Source organism: Aricia agestis, chromosome 3 (genome assembly GCF_905147365.1).
Source record: "Aricia agestis chromosome 3, ilAriAges1.1, whole genome shotgun sequence".
Taxonomy (NCBI): domain Eukaryota; kingdom Metazoa; phylum Arthropoda; class Insecta; order Lepidoptera; family Lycaenidae; genus Aricia; species Aricia agestis.
This window is the reverse complement of record NC_056408.1, coordinates 23,096,638-23,107,952: the sequence shown is the minus strand read 5'-3', so window position 1 is coordinate 23,107,952 and position 11,315 is coordinate 23,096,638. Positions and strand designations below refer to the sequence as shown.

Genomic DNA, 11,315 nt, shown 5'->3' with positions numbered 1-11,315 from the left:
ACACCCTGTATAGATGGTATTATTGGTTCATACCAATAATACCATCTATACAGGGGTGTAACTACTTTGACGGACTTAAAGTATCAGCTCATACTGACTGCAGCTCGACCCGTGGTGCCCTCTAGCACGTTCAATGCCGGAGCACGCGACGTCGTGTGAAGCGGTCGATCACGCGACGTCGCGTCACGGTCCCATACAATCAGTGTTTAGGGTATATATTAGAGTGGTGGCCGTAGCGTATTGACTTTTGGTATCTGCTTTGCCCACTCGAGAAGTTAACCTATTTATCATTAACTTCTCGATTTATTAACGATTTTATAAATTTTTGCCATCTCCTATATTTTTAGCGTGCTATAGGTAGCAACGAGCACCGAAATATTATGTATGTATATGTATTTCAAAATTCGAAAAAAAAAAGATATTGCGGCGACGCGGTGAAACTCTGCCTTGAAAAAAAATTTCAAATACAATCGATGGCAAAACTTTATCATCCATACTTCCATACTATCCATACTAATACTAATATACTAATTACTAATTTACTAATTTTAATAATATACCAATAATATTATAAATGCGAAAGTATGTCTGTCTGTCTGTCTGTTACCGCTTCACGACCAAACAACTGAACCGGTTTTGCTGAAATTTGGCATGGAGATACTTTAAGTCCCGGGAAAGGACATAGGATACTTTTATCCCGAAAATGTACGGTTCCCGCGCGATATACTTACTAATTTTGGCGCAACGGAGTTGCGGGCGTCATCTAGTAAATATTCATTCAAAAATTAAATAAAAACAGAAAGTTATGTATTATTAATCCCCTATATAATATTGTCCAGTTCTAATCTAGGTACAATCCCCCGTGCAGCGGGCTGTTACCTAACACGAGCACAGAACCGACTACCGAGTGTGCCGCGCGAATTTCACATTTGAAACTCCGCGTGTACTTCAACGCATCGTTCGAAAGATCTATTTGATATTTAAAATAAGTGTTTTTTTTTAAGTAATAATTGATAAGGTGTAGACATGCAGCCTCTGCCTCTCGCATGTTTCCTGTCTCTAATACGTGAGTATTAAAATTATTATAATTAATACTTACTACTTACTTGTTTTTTAACTATGTGTATTTTTAATTTTTTAACTTAATTTATGGTGAAGTCTGATGACATTTTCCGCCCGTTCATGAGCCATTGATCAACCCCAAATATGAGACCATACCTTTCCAAATACGATTTATAAGTATGGGAAGTAGTTTTCTCAACTAGAAGTCTAGGCATTTCAATTCTTGGAATCTGTAATGATCGTGAATCATTTCATGATCCAATTTCGGACGCGCCTATTGCAGACGAATAGAGACGTCGCTTCGTAATTGATTCGCGATTATAATTTTTCGAATTTACTCGAATAAAAAACTATTTTCTTGAAATTTACGAACGCTTCCCTGCCTCAAATTTAAATCTGATGAACTCAACCCACTTACCTATCTTCATCTTCATTCATCTTAGCAAAAGTTTTCAAAACCTAATTTTCAAAACTCGTCGAATTAGGTACCTACCTAGTACTTACTATTTTTACTCCAAATTTTGCAGGTCTACATTGTAACAATAGGTACGTTACAACATTCATGCGTTATATTCGAATGTAGAGTAGGTATGGCTCTACGTTCGAGTCCGAGATTTCCCGATCTCCCCGATCCCGATAATTTAATTAGGTAATTACATCAATGTATTATAAACGTGAATAATAAAACCAAATTAGCGATTGCACTTTGCGGCCCACAAAGTATGTGTACCGCGAAGAGTGTCGCAAGCTCTATGAATTCCTGAATGTAACCAATGAAATGGTGTGCACGCTAGCAAAACTAATTAACCTTAACTTATGGAAATATTCTGGATAGCGGCTGAATCCAAGAGCCTCTTGGATTTAGCCGTCAGCCTTGATTACCAAAGGCAAACCCTAGGATTAAGATTAACCCTCTTAAATATACGTGGGAGAGCCATGCTTCGACACGAAAGGCCGGCTCGACCGGATAAATACCACTTTCTCACAGAAAACCGGCGTGAAACAGCGCTTGCGCTGTGTTTCTCCGAGTGAGTGAGTTTACCGGAGGCCCAATCCCCTAACCCCTACCCTATTCCCTTCCCTACCCTCAACTATTCCCTTCCCTTCCCTACCCTCCCCTATTACCCTATTCCCTCTTAAATGGTCGGCAACGCACTTGCAGCTCTTCTGATGCTGCTCGTGTCCATGGGCGATGGAAGTTGCTTTTAATCAGGTGACCCGTTTGCTCGTTTGTCCCCTTATTTCATAAAAAAAATAAAAAAATCGCAATGGTTGGTGTACTTCACCAACCATTGAGATTTGAGAGATTCAAAGTCACCAATGGTCGTATATATCCTCGTTTCGATTGCACATCTTTAACCGTCTCCCCTAGCATTGAGATACTTGGCGTCAACATATCGAGCGAAGTCCAGTTCCGATATCATCTAGAGAGTAAGGCCAAATTAGCCTTGAAGAAGCTTGGTGTTCTTAACAGAGCGAGACAGTACTTCAGTCCGGACCAACGCCTACAACTCTACAAGGCGCAGGTTCGGCCTCATATGGAATATTGTTCTCATCTCTGGGCAGGGGCGCCAAAATACCAACTGCTCCCTCTGGATCGTATCCAACGAAGGGCCGCTCGAATTGTTGACTGCCATAGTGTTTCAAACAGCTTGGACCCCTTGGAATTACGCCGAGATGTATCTTCACTCTGCATCCTCTATCGGTTGTATCACGGGGAGTTCTCTGAGGAATTGTTCGGAATCATCCTACCTGCAACTTTTCGCCATCGTCCCACGCGAAAAACATACCATCCTCATCACCTTGATGAGTGGCAGTCTTCCACAGTGCGTTTTTCGCGTAACTTTCTGCCGCACACTGTAAAACTCTGGAACGAACTGTCACCAGCAGTATTTCCGGACCTATACGACCTGCAAACCTTCAAGAAAAGAGCGTATTCCCTCTTAAAAGGCCGGCAACGCACCTGCAGCTCTTCTGATGTTGCGAGTGTCCATGGGCGACGGCAGCTGCTTACCATCAGGGCTGCGTTCCAGAAGACGTTAATTTTGACCAAAACGCTCAAAACGTCCCCTTCTGCCGTTCCATTTGACGACCGCGGTCGTGTTGATCGCGACTATGACGTCACTCATGACGTCATCATTTTCGCTCAAAACGACCCTCGACGAAGATGGGTCAAAGTGGTCGTTCTAGTTTTTTTTTAAATTTTAACGTAACTATATCGCGAAAGCCATGTTCGGAAAGTTTTGATGAGAGAGTAGAGACAAAAAAAACTTCATATTATTTCATTACTAAAAATATTTTAATTGAAATATTATAATATTAAATAATATTTAAGTAATAAAATATTTTGATTGGAAAAGAAATTGTTTTAAATGAATGGTCAAATGATTTCTTATAAAATATATTAAGTACTAATTTTCGTCTCTCCTGAGTCGTACTTGACTTAGTATTACGCGGTATTGTTACTTAAAAACTTTATGTGACAATAGTCAATATGCAAAGTATGTGGTTTGTTATTGAAATATGATTCAATGTGAAAACTGAAATATAATAAAAGTTTAACTATATTAAAATATGATTACTTATGTAAAAAATGTAATACTAAAAACGAAACAAATATATTATTATGTATTTTATTTGTAAAATAAAATATGTAACTATAAACAATTACTTTTATTTACGACTTCAAGAAAAGGATCGTAATATCCAAGTTCTGTTCAATGTAAGTATGTATAAAATAATATTATATGTTCTTTTTTTAAACTTTTCTCAAAACGCTCCATAATCCGTTCCACTTGGGTTTGTATCACTGACGCTCACATGCTAGTGGAACGGGAAAAACTACGGTTTTGAGCGTGAGCATTTTTAACGTCATCTGGAACGTGGGGTATGTGACCCGTTTGCTTGTTTGCCCCCTTATTTAATTTAAAAAAAACTTGTGCATCTATTCACTAGTATAACACGTCTTGGCTGATAGTCACAGATCAATTTAGCCAATTGTTATTAGAAGCCGGGTACTATCCCATGAGAACACTGTATTTTTACACTTATTGATACACATGTGTTCTGCCTTACTGACTGTTATAAGACCTTATCAGATATAACAATAATTGGGAACAGTTTCAATTAACAAGTACTTAGTTGTATCTATTGTGCTAGTGTCAACCAAATCGGGTGTTTTATAACGCTATTTTTTTTTGGTGAAATAGCCTTAACTAAAACAAAAATCAAAATCATCTAAGATACACAGAATGAAGTTACTAACACAATATAGATAATAATCCAATTGATAAGTATCATATTAATTAAATTATTGATTTGAACTCCGAATAATTTAAACAGCAGTTTCGCTCGTGTTCCATTAAACCTAAATTACCGCGAACACATTACAAAAAAAAGATACAACTCGTCATGTAAGAACTGACAGCTGTTGACGCATCCATGCAGCCCTGGATTTATAAATAGGCCGTTATGGGCCGCGAGCCACGGCCTAGGGGTGGAAGCGTCCATAGAGGCCCTACAGATTTTTTACATGAGGCGGTAGAAATAATGTGGCCTACTTTCATTACCTTTCAATTAAGCTTTTCAGATAATATAAGGAGAGACTTTATTAAAAAATAGTTATTAACGTGTTAGTGAAGCCTTCACGTATTAGGCAACATGACAGCAAACGAGCTTTGGATTAACGTATTGCCTACTGAGGAACAGTTTGATATGTAGCACATTAATGTTGATCGATATTATTATTTATTACACAGAATATTTATAAAAAAAGATTTCTTCAAAATTTGCCGCCTGAGGAAAGATACAGTGAATTAATATAGTTTGTTTAACCTATTCAATGCGGCGCACCTTTTTGAAGACTTTCAGTCGTGGTGGCGCGGCATACAATTTTCTCGTGACACGTGAGCCGCGTCATACGCCATAGAAGTAGATGACACGGCTACCGTGTCACCCGCCACGTTCAAAAAGGTTTATAGTTTTTCTTGGGTTTTACGTGTTTATTAACTTAATTTATTTGATTTTGAACCCGAACCATTGATGTTAATAGTGCCACAATCCACCACTAGATGTCGCTGTGCTGGGTCTAGATCGCGCTATCGCTTGTACAAAACAATTTGATAAGTATTTCGCCAACTCGTCGAAGATTAACTCTGGTTTCCCTTCAAAACGTATAAATCTTTCGCCTTTTACTAAAGATTTCCGTGGAGGGGAACACTCAAATGAGTCTGAATCTATTTTTTTAAGGTCCAGCATCAGCTGGACTTACAAAACTCAAAATATAAGAATTATCCTAATATCCTAATAGGTCGTTGTTAAGCATTAGTGTCGTAACCCACAATTTTTTTGTTGTTAAATTTTGAATGCAGTCTTGTTCTAAGTCATCTAAAGAACATAACTGCATTCATAACTCAATAACTACATAATTTTTTGTGGGTTAGTACACGAATGCTTAACAGCATCCAATTAGTAATTAACTGCTCAGTGCTCGTGAAGTGTGTACTCGACCTACCCTGATGGCTTATGTGTTTAGTGATTATTAAACGTTCTCGGCATTCTGATTCGATTCTTTGCGTCTCAAAACGATTTCGTAGTAGGCGGTAGGCCTTCAGGTTTGACTGTAAGTACAGTGTACACATTTATGTTTTAACAACGCATCTCGACCCTAAATATACGTCAATGCTCCGAAACAAAATAGCTCTACATAACTTGCTAAATCCATACTTCCATACTAATATTATAAATACGTAAGTCTGTCTGTTACCTTATCATGCCCAATTCCCAAACTGCTGAGGTTTGGTTGAAATTTGGTATCGAGATACTTTAAGTCCCCGGAAAGGACAATAATTGTGACGCAACTGCCTTGCCCCATCATCTAGTTAGAAATAACTAGGAAACTCACAGTCGGGATCACAAATATAATATTTTCTAATTCCTTAATGAATATTGCCACAGGCCAGGTAATAACATGTTAAATAATCACGTTAACCCGTCCCGCCAGTCTGATAACTAACTGGTCGGTTAACTTATAAAACTATCGTAACGCAGCTTCCTGCAGCGAATACTTGGTCCTACTGACTACCTATACGTTTACTAAGAATACTAAGTAGGTCACTAACTAGAACTAGGTACCTCTAATACTTACTAATGTCATAAAAGCTAAAAGATGTGATGTATGTAACCTAAACTAAAGTGATTGGAATGAAATTATACTATACTGTATACAAATATCACGTTATATTTATGGATCAATTTTTGTCGAATTTGTGCCATTATTTGGTAGAAATCATATTTAAAAAAAATACAAAATTTTGAAAACCAACATCCAAGATTTATAATTTACTTGGAAGTCTTTTCTTGAAAGGTAAATACTAGAAAGATTTTACATAATTCTATATCTATGTGGTCATAGTGATAGTTCAAAAACCACAAAACGAACATGGACTATTGTGCATAATATAAGTTGAGGGTTCCTCTCAACACCTAATATTATGCTATAACTTTCATATGAGGTTATGAGCTAGCTAGTTGCATCACGGCTCTCGACTGAATTTTAGGAATCAACCATGAAGCTACTTCATGGAATCAACAATAGCAAGTGTTGGATTACATGATAATTGATACAGAAGCAGGCGCCAATATCACTGGATTATCATAACATATTACATGCTTCCAGCAAACCAACACTATACACCATCTCTCTTACCAGGAATCAAACAGTTTTGCTACCTAATATATCAAGATGCACGTATTCGCTATATATATGTCGTAGGATGATTTGATAAATCGAATTTTCGCGAAAATTCTAGGGTTTTCGCGAAAACACGGATAACTAGATAATGTTGATTACATTTTTCAATTTTACTGACAAAAGGTAGTGTTTTCGCGAAAATGCGAGTCGCCTTAGTACGATTGCGAAACGAATCGTTAGTTATTATCGAAAAAAATCACTGATTGGTCGGTTTAAGCGCCTCACAACAACATCTTCTCTGATTGGTTGAAGACTTGACGTTTTAAATGTCAATTCATTGTCACGCGTTGTTTTATTTGGTGGTTGTTTTTGTAAGCAAGCTAGCAGTTTTTGATATTTGATGTGTTTAAAATTGCAGTTGGACTTGAAAATTAGTGCGAAAAGTTATCTAAAAGTGTGTCTGTAAATACAAAATGACTGATACATGTGAAATTAGTGCTGAAAGTTTAACAGAACTAGACACTAATTCTGAGGTTATGTCCTTTATAATTCTATGGTGTATTACCTCAAAGATACATAGGAAAAGATAGTAACCAATCAGAATAAGAGTTGGCCAGCAAGCAAAAATCAAGCCAATTAGCGTTAAGAATGTGCAATGTTACTAAGGCAACTCGCGTTTTCCGAAAAAACCTATTTTTTTAGGATAATTGAAAAATGTTATCACCATTATCTAATTATCCGTGTTTTCGAAAAATCCCTAGAATTTTCGCCAAAATTCGATTTACTTATTAAATAATCCTACGACATATACATACACCAATATCAGTATATCGCGGTAACTCTTGTCTGTACTCCTCTATAATTAAAGTAACTCTCGTGATGGGAAAATAATCAGACCAGCTGCATGATTGTCGTTCCCAGGTCCCCCGGGCGTGCAGTTCGAGACGGCGCTGCTGCAGTCGTACGCACTGGACAAGAACAAGTGCCCCTTCGTGTTGGACGGTCATGACATCGACTTCCTGCTTTACACGAGGTAGGCACAGAAGGAGCAAAGTGCAAACTTAAGGATTAAGAATTGGGAGGAGAAACTGGAGGAAAATAGGAGGGGAAACCGCAGTTATCTTTAGGGCGAGAAGTGGACGGGGTAGGTACTATGGGATATGCGTGGCCGCCACAAAGAAAGATCGAGCGAGGTACCACCTCGCTCGGTCGGAAGATCTTAAGATATTGTCGACAAAGAAGACCACTGCAAACAAAATATATCTGAAACACTGACATAGTATGTACTACGTACTAGACTCGACAACGCAACGCAATGCTTGGTCACATTCAACGTAATCTATATAGCAGCAGTGCACTTAGTCGCCCGCGAGCTCTTCTGCGCGCCAGACGTACCACAATCAAAAACTAAACCAAAAAAAGTCGCAAATATGCCTAGTTGTGGGTTAAGATACTGCAAAAATGATTCCAGTAACACTTCCAAATGCAACGGAATAACATTTCATCGGTATTAGCATTATTATTTAATTATTTTCAATTAAAATACGAACATTCAATTACTAGGCGAAGACGCGCGCCATTTTGCATTCTCATAGAGTAGGTAGTAGATTCAGAGTGTAATGTAGGCAGAATACAGATCTATGATAAGACGACGATGAATGAAGTACTTACTCACGTAGACGAGTTTATATTTTGGTAATATGTATTTAAAATATTACGTATATTATACATGCGTACATTACATAAAATATTTAAATTACATAAAATATTTAATTAACTTAAATAAGGTAATTATCTATAGTGGACTATGGATCCATATTAATTATAAATTTTATAAAAAAGTGAATTTTTATTTTTATTTTATCCACTTACTCAAATAGATTCTGCATTCATCCGAGTGTAGGCACAAAACTTTGTCACTTCTGCGGTACTGATCTAAAGCAATAACCGCCCCGCCTCCCACCCCGCTCATGCCTCAAGTGCGACATGTTTTTTGTTCGCAATAGCTGCTTTAATACGTAGTACTTACTACCTCAGTGATCTGAAAAAAAATATGTAAAGCAGTCGAAGTTGAAATAAAAAATCTATAACAGCGAGCTGCATTGAAGACTATTCCCGCCAAAATACAACAAAGGATTTCATTCACTTACATAATAATAATATAATAATAGTAATTCCTTGTCGTGTCCCTGCTGCCCGCAGAACAAAGAAGAAATTTAAACAAAAGAATATTACTGCATTTGAAAAGCGTGTACATTTTCAAATGTCCCTTTAAGGCAGTCGTGGCCGAGTGGTTAAGGCGTCTGACTCGAAATCAGATTCCCTCTGGGAGCGTAGGTTCGAATCCTACCGGCTGCGAGCATTTTTGGGTCCTTTTAGAGATTATCCTGTCTAGTCTACCAGATCATACCAGATTCTCTCAGGATTTGGAACTTATATAGAAGAACTTCTTAACTGCATTTTAAGAGAATCTATTAATTAAGGTTATAAGATATTTGTTATTTTAAATATACATGCATGTACTTCCTTATAAGGCTGATTTAGTGTTACGCTGACCGTCGCGTCAGAGCTGATGGTCTGACACGTATGAAATTCTAGGAAGTGTTTTTGAATAATACCTAGCTGTGTGCTCTGACATCTATCGATACAATTTACCCGTTTAGACAAAGCCTTACGGTAAGGCTATGTCTAAACGGGTAAGGCCCTTACCCCAAGGTTTTCATCTACTTTTCTTAACATAACCTATGTATCCCCCGCAGAAACAACCCCCTCGTCCCGCAGACGCTGCTGGTGGGCGACGACGAGCGGCTGTTCGCCTCCAACATGGACTTCAACGACCCCACAGTCTTCCTCTTCCATGGCTTCATGGAGACGCCCGATGACGGCAGCCCGCTGCTTATTAGGGAAGGTAATATGTTTTGGTTTGTATATTCAAGAATTACTTACAAAAGTCTAAAGGAACGGAACAAAGTATCTTATGCCAGAGTAGTTAAACATCCTGCAATTATACAACTCTGCTGTATAGCGCAGGTGGTGTTTACTACCCAAAGACTTCTATTTAAACTGATGTTACTACCCCTATTCTATTCTTTTAAGGCCTCCGCTAACTATGGTGGACGCCCAAATGTGTGAACAGCGCGCCGACGCGGACGCCGTCGGCAACTGACGGCTCGAGTTCAGACATATTCTGAGAGTTTCTGACTCAGCTAGCGAAAGCTCTTGAGGCCGCGATTATTCGGTTGAAACGTACTTTACTAATATTATAAATGCGAAAACGTATGTCTGTCTGTTGACTCTTGACGCCAAAACCACTAAACTGATTTTGTTGGGTATAGTGATTGCTTTGTGTCCCGGGAAAGGACATGAATTTTTTTTTATCTCGAAAAAGGGGTTCCCACTCCCCGCACGATAACCGAATTTTGGCGCAACGGAGTTACGGGCGTCATCTAGTCTATCCATGGGCGTACCGAGGGCAGCCCCCCCCTGGATCATGTTGACGTCCCTACTAAGTATATTATCTATAAAAATTAAAAATGAAAATTGTTTGCAATACATTATACAACTAAAAATTATTAATTTTTTATTCTTTATAAACACCTTGCTCATGAAAAAATCTGATTTGACGCGCTTTACGCTTTTTAGGGCGGATTCGACCAAACTGGAGTAAAATTTTACTCGAGTCTCGAGTATAACAGCTGTCTCCTAACCTAAGAGTAAGCTGTTTTTACGTTTTTCCAACTTCTAATCCAAGAATGAGGTAATTACACGGGAGTAAATATTTACACGGGCTATTTTGGTGGAGTAAATATTAAACTGAGAATAGTTGCACAATAGGGTTCAACTGTCACGGTCGGTGTCATTGTGAAGTGTGAACTATAATTAATTTGGTAAAATGCAAACGATAATACCCTAGAGTAAATTAAAGGAGTAAAATTATTCTCATAATAGTTATACTCGTGTAACTTCAAGTTTGGTCGAATCGGGCCTTTGACTAATAGGAGCGAAGAAATAGAGGAAAATATGGAAAAAACGAGGGGAAATTATTTGAAAGGGCTTACTTGAACGCGCTAATCTCAGGAACTACTTGTCCGATTTGAAAAATTATTTCAGTGTTAGATAGCCTTTTTTTTTTGAGGAAGGCTATATTTTATCACGCTCAGACTAATAGAAGGAAAGAAATAAAGTAAAATGTGGAAAAAACGGAGGAAATTATTTGAAAGGGCTTATCTCACGACCTACTGGAGCAATTTTTCTGTTTGGCACAGATAAGAAGTCGACCACGTGAAGGAGCTCATAGGCTATATTTTGTAGACTATTTTGTCTGTGAAACATTACTTTTACGCGGGCGAAGCCGCGCGGAACATCTAGTATATTTTATAAAAGCACCCCAAGTACTGATAAATGCATCCTTCCCAGCGTACATGTACCGCGGCGACACGAACGTGATCACGGTGGACTCGTCGCGGCTGGAGGCGGGTCCGTGGTACTTCACCGCCGCCGACAACACCTGGTACATCGGCAACTTCGCCGCGCGCTTGGTCGACTACCTCGTCTCCAGGTA

The 11,315-nt window shown here is 38.4% G+C and overlaps 1 protein-coding gene and 2 non-coding genes across 5 annotated transcripts in view; all 3 read left to right on the top strand.

Moving 5' to 3' along the window:
- The first annotated feature begins 944 nt into the window (after positions 1–944).
- The window catches only part of LOC121725740 (pancreatic lipase-related protein 2-like), a 14,830-nt gene continuing 4,459 nt past the window's right edge, over positions 945–11,315 (top strand). For all 3 annotated transcript variants that reach the window (XM_042112828.1, XM_042112829.1, XM_042112830.1), the window contains exons 1-4: positions 945–1,066; positions 7,676–7,787; positions 9,514–9,662; positions 11,171–11,312. In XM_042112828.1, the coding sequence (XP_041968762.1) occupies positions 1,027–1,066; positions 7,676–7,787; positions 9,514–9,662; positions 11,171–11,312 (443 nt within the window). In that variant the 5' untranslated portion in view covers positions 945–1,026. The remainder of the gene's footprint in view (positions 1,067–7,675; positions 7,788–9,513; positions 9,663–11,170; positions 11,313–11,315) is intronic.
- On the top strand, positions 5,212–5,329 carry LOC121725796. The gene has a single exon (XR_006035435.1). It is a non-coding gene; the product is annotated as a U5 spliceosomal RNA (small nuclear RNA).
- On the top strand, positions 9,031–9,112 carry Trnas-cga. Its single transcript has one exon. It is a non-coding gene; the product is annotated as a tRNA-Ser (tRNA).